Genomic DNA, 16,611 nt, shown 5'->3' with positions numbered 1-16,611 from the left:
CTGCCTCAAAAAAAAAAAAAAAAAAAAGCCATGCCTCATGCCTGTAAATCCCAGCACTTTGGGAGGCCAGGGTGGAAAGACCAGTCTGGGCACTATAGCAAGACCTCATCTCTATGAAAAAATTTAAAAATTAGCCAAGTGAGGTGGTGCATGCCTGTAATCCAAGCTATTCAGGAGGCTGAGGTGGGAGGATTGCTTGAGCTGGGGAGGCGGAGGCTACAGTGAGCTGAGATCACACCACTGCACTCCAGCCTGGGAAACAGAGCCAGACCCTGTCTCAAAAAAAGACCCAGTGGATCTTGCATTCTTCATCTTAGTGCTTCACCATCACTCCCCAAAGCCCTTATAATAAAGCACAGATGCTCTGACATGCCCCACCTCTGCCTGTCCCTGGAGCAGGACACTCTGACCATGCTGGGCACTTGCTGCTCCTTGGATGTACCAGGCTTCTTCCTGCCTTGAGCTTTCACATCTGCTCCTTCTGCCCAGATCATCTCCCATTTGGCTTTTCATGACGCTGGCTTCTTACTTGTTTTTTTCTGGTTTAAATGTCTCCTCCTCTAGTGTTTATTTTCTGGCTGCCCTACCTGCATATGTACTCTCCTATTACTATTTTTCACCCTTTTTTGGTTTTCAGCAGAACTCTTACCACATTGTGCAGTTACTTTTTTTTTTTTTTTTTTGAGACAGAGTCTTGCTCTGTTGCCAGGCTGGAGTGCAGTGGCACCATCTCGGCTCACTGCAACCTTCATCTCCCTGGTTCAAGCACTTCTCCTGCCTCGGCCTCCCTAGTAGCTGGGATTACAGGCACATGCCACCATGCCCAGCTAATTTTTGTATTTTTAGTAGAGATGGGGTTTCACCATGTTGGCCAGGCTGGTCTCGATCTCCTGACCTCAAGTGATCCGCCTGCCCCTGCCTCCCAAAGTGCTGGGATTGCAGGCATGAGCCTCCGCACCAGCCCGAAAGTTACTTTTTGTTATGGGTCTATTGTCTTCCCAGCCCGAAGCGAGTCCCACGTAGGCAGATGTGTGCTCTCTTGCATAGCACCTAGTAAATACAGGGTATGGTATGCAGCAGGCACTCTGTAAGTGTTTGCTGAATAAATGAACTAATAGACATACAAATTAATCTGAACATCAGTTGCTCTCTGGCCTGTCACAGCTTCTTGGGGTGTTTGTGGAGTAAAGGTGATTTCTGACATACTCCTTTTCTCTCCCCAGGAAAGGCTAACCGGTGGTTTGGGGTTGCTCCCCCTAAATCTGGAAAAATGAACATGAACATCCTTCACCAGGAAGAGCTCATCGCTCAGAAGAAACGGGAAATTGAAGCCAAAATGGAACAGAAAGCCAAGCAGAATCAGGTGGCCAGCCCTCAGCCACCACATCCTGGCGAGTAAGTGCCTGCTGGGGCCTGGATGGGGCCTGGATGGGAGTCTTTGAGGGTCACCAGCGCAGGGTTTGGCTTGTGAGGGCAGTCAGTGTGTGCTTGCACCCAGCCATAGCCTGATGTTCCAAGGAATGACCCAGATGCCCTTGGGAGGCTCACTGTGGCAAGAGAGAAATGAGGGGTATGTGGGAGCCCAGAGGACAGCCTGCCAACTCATCCACTCAGCAGTTATTTACTGCCAGCCAGCTGTGGTGCAGAGGGAAGGGGTATAACGGAGTAAAAATCTCTGCCTTGAGTTCAGGTGTGCTGCTTCACACCTGTAATCTCAGCACTTTGGAAGGCTGAGGCAGAGGATCCTAGAGGCCAGGAGTTTGAGACCAGCTTTGCCAACATAGTGAAACCCCATCTCTACTAAAAAATACAAAATATTAGCTGGGCATTGTGGCACGTGCCTGTAGTCCCAGCTGCTTAGGAGGCTGAGGCACGAGAATCTCTGGGATCTGGGAGGCAAAGGTTGCAGTGAGTTGAGATCGTGCCACTGTACACCACCCTGGGCCATAGAGTGAGACTCTGTCTCAAAAAAAAAAAAAAAAAAAAAGGCTCTGCCCTTATGGGGTCACAAACTACTAGCAAAGGGATGCAGGTGCCGCCCCAGAGCTCCTGGAAGATAACACGAGGCAGTGTATTCCCAGGCCCTGTGGCCACAGTAAGGCCACAGAGCTTTGCATCCTGAAAGCCCAGGTAGAGCCGGCCCACTGAGGAAGCAGAGAAAGGCCTGCCCAGCAGAGGGCAGGAAGGGGAGAGAGCCCATATGTGGAGGGCCAGCCTGAGCTGCTGTACCAAAGGGGCTGTCCCTTAGTGGATGGCAGGTGGATGATAGCTCAGCAAGGGTTTCCACTTGCCTGTCCTGAGAAACACTGAGGGCACCAAGGGTTTTGATCAAGGGGTGATGTTGTGATGAGGGTGACCAGATCCAAGCTTTTCAGCCTGGAGGTTGATAATCTGAGAGGCAGGCCCCTTCCTCTGGGGTCTGGAGTGTAGAGTGTGTTAACCTTCCCCAAGGCCTTGTCCCAGCTCCAGCTTTTCCTTTTTTTTTTTCTTTGGGACAGGGTTTTGCTCTGTCACCCAGGCCGGAGTGCAGTGGTGGGATCATGGCTCACTGAAGCCTTGAGCTCTTGGGCTTTAGCAGTTCTCTTGCCTCAGCCTCCCAAGTAGCTGGGACCACAGGCACGTGCCACCATGCCTGGCTAATTTTTTTCTATTTTTTTGTAGAGATGAGGTCTTGTTATGTTGCCCAGGTTGGTCCCGAACTCCTAGACTCAAGTGATCCTCCCACCTTGGCCTCCCAAAGGGATTACAGGTGTGAGCCACTGCACCCAGCAGCTCTTGCCTTTTCTTTTTTCTTTTTCTGTTTTTGTTGCCTAGGCTAGAGTGCAGTGGCGCGATCTCAACTCACCACAACCTCTGCCTCCCAGGTTCAAGCGATTCTCCTGCCTCAGCCTCCCAAGTAGCTGGGATTACAGGCATGCGCTGCCACGCCCAGCCAATTTTGTATTTTTAGTAGAGACGGGGTTTCTTCTTGTTGGTCAGGCTGGTCTCAAACTCCTGACCTCAGGTGATCCGCCCCTCTCGGTCTCCCAAAGTGCTGGGATTACAGTCGTGAGCCACTGCACCCGGCCAAGAACCAGCATTTTTATCTCCCAGTATTTGTTACCAGTGGTTTTCAGGTGGGAGCCGTTGGCTGTACTCTGCAGCCTGAATGTGATTTCTTGTCTTTCCTCGTCCCTACCTCTTCCTGGGCCCTCCTGAGTGAAGTGCTCAGGGTGTGAGTATGGGGGCAGGCCCGGGAACTGAGGGGTGCCCAGAATGTCCTGGTTGTTTAGTGTCAACATTGAACCTCCTCTTTCATATACAATTACTTCTATGCCTTCTTTTTTTAAACTTTAAAGGTAATTCATGCACATGGTAGGAAATCCAGGAAGTAGAAGAGGGGTAAACAAAAAACCAAAGTCACTCATAACTCTGCAACACAGAGACAAGCACTGGTTGAGTGTTGAGGTGTTTTTCTGTTTTGTTTTATTTTATTTATTTATTTATTTATTTATTTATTTGTTTTTGAGACGAGTGTTGCTCTGTCACACAGGCTGGAGTGTAGTGGCGCCATCTTGGCTCACTACAACCTCTGCCTGTTGGATTCAAGAGATTCTCCTGATCAGCCTCTCTTGTAGCTGGGATTACCAGTGTGCGCCACCATGTGCAGCTATTTATTTATTTATTTATTTATTTTATTTTTTGAGACAGAGTCTCACTCAGCCGCCCAGGCTGGAGTGCAGTGGTGTGATCTCGGCTCACTGCGACCTCCGCCTGTTGGGCTCAAGCAATTCTCCTGCTCAGCCTCCCAAGTAGCTGAGATTACAGGAACCCACCATCGTGCCCGGCTAATTTTTGTATTTTGGTAGAGATGAGGTTTCACCATGTTGGCCACGCTGGTCTTGAACTCCTGGCCTCAGGTTGATCCTCCCACCTCAGTCTCCCAAAGTGCTAGGATTACAGGCATAAGCCTCTGAGCCCGGCCATTTTTTTGTATTTTAGTAGAGACGCGGTTTCACTATGTTGACCAGGCTGGTCTTGAACTCCTGGCCACAGGTGATCTACCCACCTCTGCCTCTCAAAGTGCTGGGATTACAGCCGTGAGCCACCGTGCCGGGCCTGTTTTATTTCAGAGGCAGGATCTCACTCTGTCACCCAGGCTGCAGTGCAGTGGCACTATCATAGCTCACTGCAGCCTGGAATTCCTGGACTCAAGCTATCCTCCCACCTCAGCCCCTTGAGTAGCTGGGACTACAGATGTCCACTGCCATGCCCAGCTAATTTTTAAATTTTGTGTAGAGACGGGGTCTCACTATGTTGCCCAGGCTGGTTTTGAACTTCTGGGTTCAAGTGATCCTCCTACCTTGGCCTCCCAAAGCATTAGGATTACAGGTGTGAACCACTGCTCCTGCCCCGATGTGTTTGTCTAACAATTTTTTTTTATATTTGAGATGAAGTCTAACTCTGTTGTCCAGGCTGGAGTGCAATGGCGCGATCTTGGCCCACTGCAACATTCGCTTCCTGGGTTCAAGTGATTCTCTTGTCTCAGCCTCCCAAGTGACTGGGAATACAGGTGCCCACTACCACGCCCGGCTAATTTTTTGTATTTTTAGTAGAGACGGGGTTTCATCATGTTGGCCAGGCTGGTCTTGAACTGCTGACCTCAGGTGATCCACCTGCTTTGGCCTACCGAAGTGCTGGGATTACAGGTGTGAGGTACCGCACCCGGCCTTTGTAACAATTTTTAATTCAAATGTATTTTGATGTAAGTAGAACCACACTGTAGATACTGTTTTATATCCTGCCCTTTTGTTTTTCCTTTATTTATTTATTTTATTTATTTATTTATTTATTTTGAGATGGAGTCTCATGCTGTTGCCCAGGCTGGAGCGCAGTGGCGCAATCTCGGCTCACTGCAGGCTCTGCCTCCTGAGTTCACGCCATTCTCCTGCCTCAGCCTCCTGAGTAGCTGGGACTACAGGTGCCCCCCACCACGCCCGGCTAATTTTTTTTTTAATTTTTAGTAGAGACGGGGTTTCACCGTGTTATCCAGGATGGTCTCAATTTCCTGACCTCGTGATCCACTCGCCTCAGCGTCCCAAAGTGCTGGGATTACAGGCATGAGCCACCGCACCCGGCCTTGTTTTTCTTTTAACATTGTATTTGATTGCTTGTCTAAAATTTCAACTTTTCAGGGCTGCCCCATCTTCCCTGTGGATGGCCCGTAATTTATTTAACCAGTGCCCCTTGTTGATGTATTTAGGTTATTTTAGTTCTGATGAACTAAAAATTATTCCTTTCTCCTATTTAAAGGAAAAAGGCTAGCCCTGTGGACTCCATGAGCTTTTTGCACCATTGGGTACATCCATATGGTGGAATGTCATGCGGGTTTAAAAAGCAGCGTGTGTGAGGAATTTGAGATTGGAGCAGGATGGTGTGCTATAGTAGGAAATGGAAGAAGTAGAGTGTGTGCTGTGATCACAGCCTTATTTCCTCTGACTTCTAATTTAGAGAGCAAAATAAAGACATATACCAGTGTTAATAGTGGCTGTTGCAAAGTAGGGAGACATTGTTGGGTTTTCCCATTCCTTTCTGTTTCAGTTTTTCTTTTCTTTTCATTTTTTTTTAAATGATCTTACTCTGTCACCCAGGCTAGAGTGCAGTGGCATGATTGCGGCCCACTTCCGCCTTGACCTCCTGGGCTCCGGTGATCCTCTGGAATGCTGGGATTACAGGCACACGCCACCACACCCAGCTAATTGTTTATTTTGTTCGTAGAGATGGGGTTTTCTCCATATTGCCTAGGCTTATTTCAGTTTTTCTACATTTCCATTTGTTCCATAATGAGCCTCTATTACTTTTTTTTTTTTTTTTAAAGTAACATGATCTCACTCTGTTGCCCAGGCTGAAGTGCAGTGGCTTGATCATATGTCACTGCAGCCTCAAACTCCTGGGTTCAAGTGATTCTCCTACCTCAGTCTCCCAAGTAGCTGGGATTACAGGGATGAGCCACCATGCTTAGCCAAAGCCTGTGTTTCTTTACCCATGTGGGCCTGCAGCTCAGAGCTGGGGTCTGCAAGCATTTCTTTGGGCATCATACATTTCTTTTTTTTTTTTTTTTTTTTTGAGACAGAGTCTCACTGTGTCGCCCAGGCTGGAGTGCAGTGGCGCAATCTCAGCTCACTGCAAGCTCTGCCTCCCTGGTTCACACCGTTCTCCTGCCTCAGCCTCCCGAGTAGCTGGGACTACAGGCGCCTGCTACCACACCCGGCTAATTTTTTGCATTTTTAGTAGAGATGGGGTTTCACTGTGTTAGCCAGGATGGTCTTGATCTCTTGACCTCATGATCCGCCCACCTCGGCCTCCCGAAGTGCTGGAATTACAGGCGTGAGCCACTGCGCCTGGCCTGGGCATCAAACATTTCTAAGAAAACAGCCAAAGCAATCTTGCTGGAAGAATCACAGGGCATTTTATGTTTTATCTTCACTCTCTCCCTCTTTTTTTTTTTTTTGCAAAGTATATGTTTTACTTTTTTAAAAATATGTTATTAACAAGTTAACACAGGCAAACCCAGGGGCCTAAATATATTTAAATCAAAGTTGAGCACAGCTGATATACTGTTGTCAGAGCTGCCCTTCATGCCTGTCAAAAAAATGGCATTGGCCAGGAACAGTGTCACATGCCTTTAGTCCTAGCGACTTGGGAGGCTGAGGTGGGACCATTGCTTGAGGCCAGGAATTCAAGACCAGCCTGGGCGACATGGTGAGATCTTACCTCTACCAAAAAAAAAAAAAAAAAAAAATTAAAAAATTAGCCAGGCAGGGTAGCACATGCCTGTAGTCCCTATTATCGCACCATTGCACTCTGCACTTTAGCCAGGGCAGCAGAGCAAGACCCTGTCTCTTAAATAAATAGGTCGGGCGTGGTGGCTCACATCTGTAATCCCAACACCTTGGGAGGACGAGGTGGGAGGATGGCTTGAGGTTAGAAGTTCGAGAGCAGCCCAGCCAACATAGCGAAACCCCATCTCTACTAAAATACAAAAATTAGCCAGGTGTGGTGGCAATGCTTGTAATCCCAGCTGCTCAGGAGGCTGAGGCATGACAATCTCTTGAGCCTGGGTGGAGGAGGTTGCAGTGAGCCAAGATTACCCCACTGCACTCCAGCCTGGGCGACAGAGTGAAACTCCGTTTTGGACAGATAGATAGACAGAGAGAGAGAGAGACATGTAGGCCCTGCCTTGGAAAACTCTAAGGTCTAGCAGGAGGACAGACATGAGTCAGTAACAACCCAGATAATTAACTAGCAAGGGAGGACAGGTGCTGTGCAGACAGAGCAGGAGCCATCTTGTTGGAGGGCCATTTGGACCTGGAGGGTTAATATTGAGGCAGAGATAATACAGGGAGTATTACTTTTATCAGAACAAGATTGTTCCCAGCTTACTGTACTGAAGCCTGCTGTGTGCACTTCGCAGTAGTCTCCTGAAATCTCTGGGGGCCAGTTTGGGGTCCCAGTAGGTGAGAGTGCTGGGGTGAGTTAGGGGCCGTGATGGACGAGGTGATGGCCTCATCCTCATCCTCGTCCTCTGGTGCCCTCACTGCTTCTCTAGCCAGCTCACCCTCTCTGTCCTCTGTCTTGGTTCTAGAATCACAAACGCACACAACTCTTCCTGCGTTTCCAACAAGTTTGCCAACGATGGTAGCTTCTTGCAGCAGTTTCTGAAGTTGCAGAAGGCACAGACCAGCACAGGTGAGTGTAGGCCTCCCCTTTCCTGGTGCTGTCCTTGCATCTCCCCCTGGGGTTGCTGGGCACATGGGAAGTGACAGGTCCCACCTCAGACTCCTTCTGCTCACCGGTAATCATAGATCGCCCTCATTCCACCCATGCGTGCACCAAAGGCATAAATAAATAAATAATACATAAATAATTTTGTTTTTTGAGACGGAGTCTCACTCTGTGGCCCAGGCTGGAGTGCAGTGGTGCGATCTCGGCTCACTGCAACCTCCGCCTCCCGGGTTCACGCCATTCTCCTGCCTCAGCCTCCTGAGTACCTGGGACTACAGACGCCCGCCACCACACCTGGCTAATTTTTAAAATATTTTTAGTAGAGACGGGGTTTCACCGTGTTATCCAGGATGGTCTCGATCTCCTGACCTTGTGATCCGCCCGCCTCAGCCTCCCAAAGTGCTGGGATTACAGGCGTGAGCCACTGCACCCGGCCTTTTGTATCTTTTTAGTAGGGACTGGGTTTCACTGTGTTACCAGGATGATCTTGATCTCCTGACCTTGTGATCTGCCCGCCTTGGCCATCCAAAGTGCTGGGGTAATAGGCGTGAGCCACTCCGCCCGGCCAGTAATTTTTGTTTTTTTGAGACAGGGCCTCACTCTTGCTCAGGCTAGAATGCAGTAGTGCAATCATAGCGCACGGCAGCCTCAACCTCCGGGTCTCAAGGAAACCTTCCACCTCAGCCTCCCTGTAGCTGGGGCTACAGGGGCATGCCACCACACCTGGCTAATTTTTGTATTTTTTGTAGAGTCGTGATTTCACCATGTTGGTCACGCTGGTCTTGGACTCCTAAGCTCAAGCAATCCACCTGTCTCAGCCTCCCAAAGTGTTGAGATTATAGGCGGGAGCCACTGTACCCAGCCCAAGTAATAAACATGTAAATTAATACCAAGGGGGCAGGCTGGGCGCAGTGGCTCACGCCTGTAATCCCAGCACTTTGGGAGGCCGAGATGGGCAGATCACCTGAGGTCAGGAGTTCGAGATCAGCCTGACCAACATGGTGAAACCCTGTCTCTACTAAAAATACAAAAATTAGCCAGGCGTGGTGGCAGGCGCCTGTAATCCCAGCTACTCGGGAGGCTGAGGCAGGAGAATCGGTTGAACCCAGGAGGTGGAGGTTGCAGTGAGCCAAGATCATGCCATTGCACTCCAGCCTGGGGGACAAGAGCGAGACTTCGTCTCAAAAAAAAAAAAAAATTACCAAGGGAGCAAATGTAGACCCTGCACTCAATGTGCTTACCCTGTAGGAGCAGAGACAGATAAGTTAGATTTCAGTCTGGGGCATGTGGAGCCATGATGAAGCCCTCCCCACACTTGTGGGACCACTTTGGGAGATTGGAGGCATCCCCAAGCTGGGTCAGCTTGAAGCCACCAGCAGGGGTGAGCAGGTCTTCTGCAGACAGGGTTTTCAGGGACACCAGGCTGGCCTGAGACACCTGAGCTGCATCAGAGAACAACAGGTTCTGGGGCCTGCTGCGGCTGAGGTGCCGGGTGGGCACGCAGCTGGGGGCACCCAACAATGACCACCGGGGCACTAGTGTTCATCGGGTACCACCCCATGTGCCAGGGAATGTGGACTCAGTGTGCCATGTCCCTTGCTCCGTGCAAGCAGACCACGCCTGTGCTCTCACTGAATCCTCTGGAGGGACACCTCTCTCTACCTCTGTTTCCCTTTGGTAGATGTCTGATAACACACATCGTATTCTCTTCACTCAGAATTCATAGATGTCAGTCGGGTGTGGTGGCTTATGCCTGTAATCCCAGCACTTTGGGAGGCTGAAGGGGACAGGATCGCTTGAGCTTGGGAATTCAAGACCAGCCTGGGCAACATGGCTAAGTCTCCTCTCTACAAAAAAAATACAAATAATGAGCCAGGCATGGTGGTGCATACCTTTAGCCCCAACTAATGGGGAGGCTGAGATGGGTGGATCACTTTTGGGCCTGGGAGGCGGAGGTAGCAGTGAGTGGAGATTGCATCACTGTACTGTAGCCTAGGAGACAGAGCAAGGCTCCATCTCAAAAAAGAAAAAAAACAAAAAAGAATTCATAGATGTAACATTTTGCCTTTGATACTTCCGATCTTTGTTAATCATGAAAAATACTCACTGGGCACAGTGGCACCTGTAATTCCAGCACTTTGGGAGGCTGAGGCGGGTGGATCTCCTCAAGTCAGGAGTTCAAGACCAGCCTGGCCAACGTGGTAAAACCCCGTCTCTACTAAAAATACAAAAATTAGCCAGGCATGGTAGCACACCCCTGTAATCCCAGCTACTTGGGAGGCTGAGGTGGGAGGATTGCACGAACCTGGGAGGCAACCAGCTGTGCTCACGTGAGCTAAGCTCACGCCACTGCACTCCAGCCTGGGCAACAGAGCAAGACTAAGTCTCAAAAAGAAAAAAAAAAAAAAAGAAAAATACCAGAGGTTGAAGTCCTCCCATCCCCCTTTCTTACAGGAAGTAACTGTCGAGAAATTGTGTGTCTGACAACCCCTGTTGTCCTCTCAGTCAAGCAATGTGTGCCATAGTTTCAGATGTTTGACCCTTTACGCAGATGATGACATAGTGTGTGTTTTGTTCCAAGCTTTTTTCTCTTACTTGACATTATTTTTTTTTAGGTCTAGATGGTCCATCTAAATCTCGTTGAGTTCTGTAAGCAGCTGGTTGCCTCCATTTCCACACTTTCCATTTAGGAAGCTAAGGCTTAAAAAGATGAAGCCCCTGCCAGGCATGGTGGCTCATGTCTGTAATCCCTTTGAGAGGCTGAGGTGGGAGGATCGCTTGAATCTAAGAGTGTGAGACCAGCCTGGACAGCCTAGCAAGAACCCATCTCTGCCAAAAATAAAAATAAAATTAGCCAGACATGGTGGCGTGCACCTGTAGTCCCAGCTACTCTGGAGGCTGAGCTGGGAGGATTGCTTATGCCCAGGAGTTCAGGAGGTCGAGGCTGCAGTGAACCATGATTGCACCACTGCACTTCAGCCTGGGTGACAGAGCAAGACCCTGTCACTAAAAAAAAAAGATGAGGCCCCCCAAGTGCAGAGCCAGCCTTTTTCATGATCCGGGGGCCCTAGTTCTGCTCTCAGGGTGGTGAGCTGGCCAATTTCATGATGCTGCTCCCCACCAGACTCAGGGCTCTTCCTGAAGCTGTCACACACCAGCCTTGCCCCATCCCCTGCCTTGCTGTGGGTGATTCTGCACTGTAGGTCCTCTGGACACCAAGGTGTAGGCTAGAATGGCTGGTCTCCAGGTCCTCACCTGGCCCCCTTGTCAGTGCCCCAGGGGATTCCCAGCCTTCCTCAGTGGGCAGCAATGCCTGTGCAAGGAATGGGACCCCTGTCTGTAGGTTGGTCGCCTACAGGTGTGCAGTGTGACATGCCAGGTGGGTAAATCGTCACCCGCAGAGCTTCTGCCCACGTCTCTGATTTTGGGGTTTACCGACCAGAGCCCGTTGTTGCTGGTGAGACAGCTGGTCTTCGACCTCTGTCAGGTTTCCCAGGGAATAGCTAAGAAAAGTTAACCCAAGGCCAAATTCATCCTAGAATGAGGAAGGCTGGTTTGAGTCCCTTCCCCATCAGGTCTCAGGCTGAGAACACCCAGTAGGCTGGCCCCGGCCAGTCAGCCTGGCCACAGACCTCCAAGGGAATGGTTGTAAACTGGGATTTGGGGACTCGGGTCTTACCCGGCAGAACCGACGTTCTGTCCCCAAAACTGTCCTCAGTCTGGGTGCAACGCGACTGAGATGCCTCCAGCCAGAGCGGCCCCCTTCAGAGCCCCAGGCTTCTTTTCTGGCTGGGGGACCACAATGAGTCCTTTTGCTCTCTGCCTCACTGTTCCCATCTGTAAAATCAGGGTGGCCTCCTCTGAGCCCCTGAGTTCTGGAAGTCAAGGACCCAGCTCCCCCGGGGCCCACAGCACCCGGGTTAGATCGGAAGCTGGGAGAGGTGCCCTGCAGACCCCGAGTGCGCATATCCTTCCTTCTATACCAGACGCCCCAACCAGTGCGCCCAGCGCCCCTCCCAGCACACCCACCCCCAGCACTGGGAAGAGGTCCCTGCTCATCAGCAGGCGGACAGGCCTGGGGCTGGCCAGCCTGCCGGGCCCTGTGAAGAGCTACTCCCACGCCAAGCAGCTGCCCGTGGCGCACCGCCCGAGTGTCTTCCAGTCCCCTGACGAGGATGAGGAGGAGGACTATGAGCAGTGGCTGGAGATCAAAGGTAAGTTGTGGGAGCTGCTTCTCCCCCACCACCAGTGCCTGTGCTCTAGCAGGTGGGATCTGTGGTGGGCAGAGCAAGTGCTACCAGGGGCATGGGTGCTTTGGGCTTAGTTGCAGCCACCAGACCTCCGAGCTGAGCCTCGGGCCCTCTGGGGTGAGGAGAGCAAAGGAGGGTGAGGGGCGGGGCTGGGGTATTGCTGGGCATCAGCGCGTGGGCTTCATCTTGGGAGCAGCGGGATCCATCTTCCACTCATGCAGCGGCTCATCCCAGCCAGGGCAGGGGTGCACGCCCTTCTCGCATTTGCTCCAAAAGGGCATCCTCACATCCCTTCTAGGAGGAGCTTCTAAGGCTCTTCAGCTGAGCCCTTGAGGCCCCAAAGCACTGCCCCTCGCCATGGGTTACCTGTCCCCTGAGTTTAGGCCAGAGGTATGAGCCGCAGGTTAGAGGGTGCTCTCTTCTATCCCTGGGAAAGGACGGTCACTGGTCACGGGTGAGCTTGTCCAGACCGCCCAGTGTAGGAGGGCAAAGGGGGGTGGCTGTGGTGACAGCATTGCCAGCAAGTCCAGCCCCGTCCACATTCAGGACGAGTCCCTGTGACACCTGAACTGCGTGGAGGGCTGGCCGGTGAGGTCACATCACCCTGACAGCACAGACTGAAGCAACTGTGGAGTTGTGCCATGACAGCTTTGAGATCCCTTGCTTCTGGCTGTGTGTCCGAGCGGATCAGAGGCCAGCCTGGACCCCAGGCCATTAGAATGGAGCTGGCGTGTGTCCTTTCCTTAGAGGGGTGCCCCAGCAGCTCCAAGGGTACCCTGTTGGGAACTGCTGCATTACAAGGGGTATTGGCCATCTCGGGGCCCTTGAAGCCCATTATGACCCACTGTCTGCATGGCCTCAGAAACACACCTGTTCCTGTAAACAGCAACCAGGTCAGGATTGTTGCTGGGCCCGTGGCAGGAGGGCGAGCTAGGGTGAAAGACGGTCACGGAATGCTCTCGGGACCTCACAGGGGCCCTCGTTGGGCCACACACTCCCCACCTCTCCCCCATTCCCAGCAGCCCAAGCAACAAGGGGAATAAGATTAGCCACAGGTCTGGTATGTTGCCCAGTTGCCAGGCACTTGCTGGCAGCGAGAAATTTCTCCTGTGCATCTCCTACAAGGACTGCAATCCGTATAGTAGCTGACAAACCCACAGCCTCAGAAACAGGCCAGGGGAAAAATACAAAAGCAAGTTCCACATGGCTCAGTGGGGAGGCTAATCCATATATAAAAATATATCTTTATAGCTCTGTTCACTGAAAAGGCCCCGAAATAATGATTAAGCCCGTGGCATTGAGCATCCCTAGCGCCCAGATGCTGGTCTGGAGATGCAGTTTCTCATGGAAACCGACTTCTTGGAGAAGTGGCTGGCTCTGGGTCTGGGCAGGAAGTGTATGAGATGATCTTGGAGCGCCTGTCCCGGCAGATGGCAAGGAGGCCATCAGAGACTCCTGGGGCCATGTCCAGAGCCCTCAGGAGCCAGCTTGAAGAGGCTCCACCGGCCGCAGAGCTTCTATGATGACACTAATTGCCATGGATCGAAACCCACCCAGTGTGTTTAAATCAGAGCTCATAATGGTATTTTTTAAAAAAAGAATGTGTCATCTTTGAAGGATGAAAGGGAACCGATGTATTATGCTGAAAACTGGTAAAGAAAGAAAAGAATTAAGCATTTCCCCCCCAAAACCAGGGGAAGCTGGATATATTTTCTGCTAGCTTCCAGCCTGGAGCTCACCACAGCCTCACACACTTCTCTCCCACCTAGTGTGTCTCACCAAGACAGTGAGACCGACTCCCCCCTCGTCATGGTGTTTTGTGCCTGGACTCGGGACGCCCGACAGCCTCCTGCATCTCACACTCTTCTCCCCCGACCCCCTCTGTCGTTGTGGTCCATAGAGAGAGTGTGCCTATTGACTGTGGGGTGTGTGAGTTGAACCCCAGTACTGACAGCCTCCTTAAAGTTTCACCCCCAGAGGGAGCCGAGACTCGGAAAGTGATAGAGAAATTGGCCCGCTTTGTGGCAGAAGGAGGCCCCGAGTTAGAAAAAGTAGCTATGGAGGACTACAAGGATAACCCAGCATTTGCGTGAGTATCTCCGGGGAAGGGAAGGCTGTGCTGTTGAATGCGTTTGCTGCACAGTCGCACATGCGGGGCTGGGTGCTTGCTAGTGTGGGCCGGATGCTGTTCCAAGCGTTTTCTGATTCTCACCAGAAGTGACAAGTGGCTCCCATGTGGCACGGAGACTTGCTTTCGGGTCCCTGCTCGCCAGCCTGCCTTTTTTTGCGCGATAGAAGCTGCAGGGATATGCCTGTCACAGATACTCATTTTCCCCTCTCTTCTGCAAACTTCCTCCTCTCCAGATTTTTGCACGATAAGAATAGCAGGGAATTCCTCTACTACAGGAAGAAGGTGGCTGAGATAAGAAAGGAAGCACAGAAGTCGCAGGCAGCCTCTCAGAAAGGTAGGTGGACGGAGCGGGTGGGAGATTCTGGGGAGGCCTGTGGACATACCGTGCCCCAGTGCGGAATCGGGGTTCCTGGAGGTGCTGGAGTGGCACTGTGTGGCACCGGTGGTTGAAGCCTGTATTCTCCCAGGCATCTGGGGTCACTCTGGGAATGGGTCTGACACCACCTTCCCCCTCAGTGCTCCAAGGACCTGGTGAAGCCTGAGCATCAAGCCACATTGTGGGGTAGATGGGAGCTCATGGAGGTCGAGGTCGCTTCTGGGTGATCGGTTCAGGGCAGTACCCTAGGTAGAGGGGGCTTTTGCTTGTTGGTTCTTTGTTACATTAACAAGTGTTGATGAGCCCCAGCTTCCTCCTGGGCACTGAGGACAGGGCAGGGGAAGTATAGTGTAGGGCCGAGGGCTTGGGGGACAGACACCGTCAGCTGGTGCAATTCTGATGGGATGAATTTCAGGGCAAGGGGAAATACTGGCTGGTCTTTGACTGCAATGACATAAAATCCCAGCCAAGTGCTGGTGGGTTGGGGGGGTGGAACTGATGTTCAGGCCAAGCGCAGGCTGCAGAGGTTTGTTCCTTGTGTTCCGTGTGGCCCTGTGCCCTGAGCCTCTCCCCAGGAGAGGAGGCCCAACAGCACCCCCCAACCATGTGACCTGGGGCGCTCCCATCTCCCTTCCTTCCCTACCCAGACCCACAGTCACATTTGGATCCTTTGTCCTGGCTGGTGTCCCAGGCCCTCTTGACCTCCCTTGTGGGACGGGGCGGGGGTCGGGGGCGGGGGCTTGAGGTGTGTTACGAATTCTAGCATCTGGTCCCAGTGTAGTAATCTGATTCCCATTTGCCTGTTTCTCTTTGCATCATTCCTAAAACAAACCCCACTTGTTGCCCTTGGGGTTCTTAGCAGAAATTAGGCTGTTGGGTGTGGTGAGTTGAGCCCAGTACTGACAGCCTGCTTAAAGTTTCACCCCCAGAGGACGAAGAGGTCAAGAACCTTGCAGAAAAGTTGGCCAGGTTCATAGCGGACGGGGGTCCCGAGGTGGAAACCATTGCCCTCCAGAACAACCGTGAGAACCAGGCATTCAGGTAAGGGGGGCCCTGCCAGGGAGGTGACTGTCACCCTGGCCACAGCCCCCCTGCAGGGGAGGACACTGGATCAGCATAGTCCAGCCACCTGCTGGGGTCCCACTGTGAGAAGCTGGCGGGTCCAAGAGTCTCTGACCCCAGAGCCCAGCTCTGCCTCCCCACAGGCATGTCCCACACACACACCAGCACCCCTGGGTGGTCTCTGAGGCAGGTGCACGGGGCCTTTGGGGCCTTTGTGTCTTTCAGGCGCCTCAGGGAGAAAGTCTCTAGCACTTGCCCAGTTGCCTTTGGGACACACAGCAGCCCTTGGCCGGGGGCAAGTCAGGCTCTCAAGTGGAAATTCACAGTACTGTTCAGTTTATGTTGCGTACGTTCTCAGGGTCTCCCCTTTATGATGAGGGAAATGGCAGGGAATGGGGAACTTTAGGATCTGTGGAGGGGGAACACCCAGCCTGTGTGCGAGTTCCACAGAAGGGTGGGTGTGTGACAAGCAGCCTAGCCTCCCTGCCATCCCTGGCCATGTGGTCGTACCCTAGCCCCAGTGGCTGGGTCTGTGTTCACTGGCTCATCCATTCATTGGGTGGGTTTGGCACTTGCTCTGTGCCCGGGGAGGCGGGTGGGTGCCTGGGGGATGTGAGGGTGACATGCCCGTGAGCACACTCCTGGCCTCAGGTTACACAAGCCCCGACTCAGTCATTGAGGAGGTGTGACAGTGCATGACAAAGTCCTGGAGCAGCAGCTCTCTGGGCTGGTTGATTCAGCAGCTCTCTGGGCTGGTTGATTCAGCAGCCCTAGACTTCATCACAGATGGGGCAACTGTGCTTCTGTGGTCACTGGCCAAGGTCGTGGAGGGTGGGCAGACATGGCCAGACCAGGTCCAGGCAGACGAGGGCAGTGGGCCATCATTGGGAGGTGGGACTGAGGGAACGTGGGGGCTGGGAACAGGGTGGGTGAAGGCTCAGCTGACCCAGTGGATGGGAACAGGGAGAGGGGCTGCTTGGGATTCAGGTGTGCCCCAGTCTGGTACCTGTGTGTCAAGGAGCCTGTGT

The 16,611-nt window shown here is 52.2% G+C and overlaps 1 protein-coding gene across 1 annotated transcript in view; it reads left to right on the top strand.

The window, feature by feature from the left end:
* The window catches only part of SUGP1 (SURP and G-patch domain containing 1), a 44,019-nt gene that overhangs the window by 2,978 nt on the left and 24,430 nt on the right, over positions 1-16,611 (top strand). Inside the window, exons 2-7 of the mRNA XM_024236586.3 lie at positions 1,224-1,395; positions 7,625-7,728; positions 11,751-11,978; positions 13,980-14,103; positions 14,379-14,479; positions 15,439-15,562. Of these exons, the coding sequence (XP_024092354.1) occupies positions 1,224-1,395; positions 7,625-7,728; positions 11,751-11,978; positions 13,980-14,103; positions 14,379-14,479; positions 15,439-15,562 (853 nt within the window). The remainder of the gene's footprint in view (positions 1-1,223; positions 1,396-7,624; positions 7,729-11,750; positions 11,979-13,979; positions 14,104-14,378; positions 14,480-15,438; positions 15,563-16,611) is intronic.

This window comes from Pongo abelii, chromosome 20 (assembly GCF_028885655.2).
Source record: "Pongo abelii isolate AG06213 chromosome 20, NHGRI_mPonAbe1-v2.0_pri, whole genome shotgun sequence".
Taxonomy (NCBI): Eukaryota; Metazoa; Chordata; class Mammalia; order Primates; family Hominidae; genus Pongo; species Pongo abelii.
Note: the sequence above shows the minus strand (reverse complement) of the source record. Positions and strands in the feature narration are given on the sequence as shown.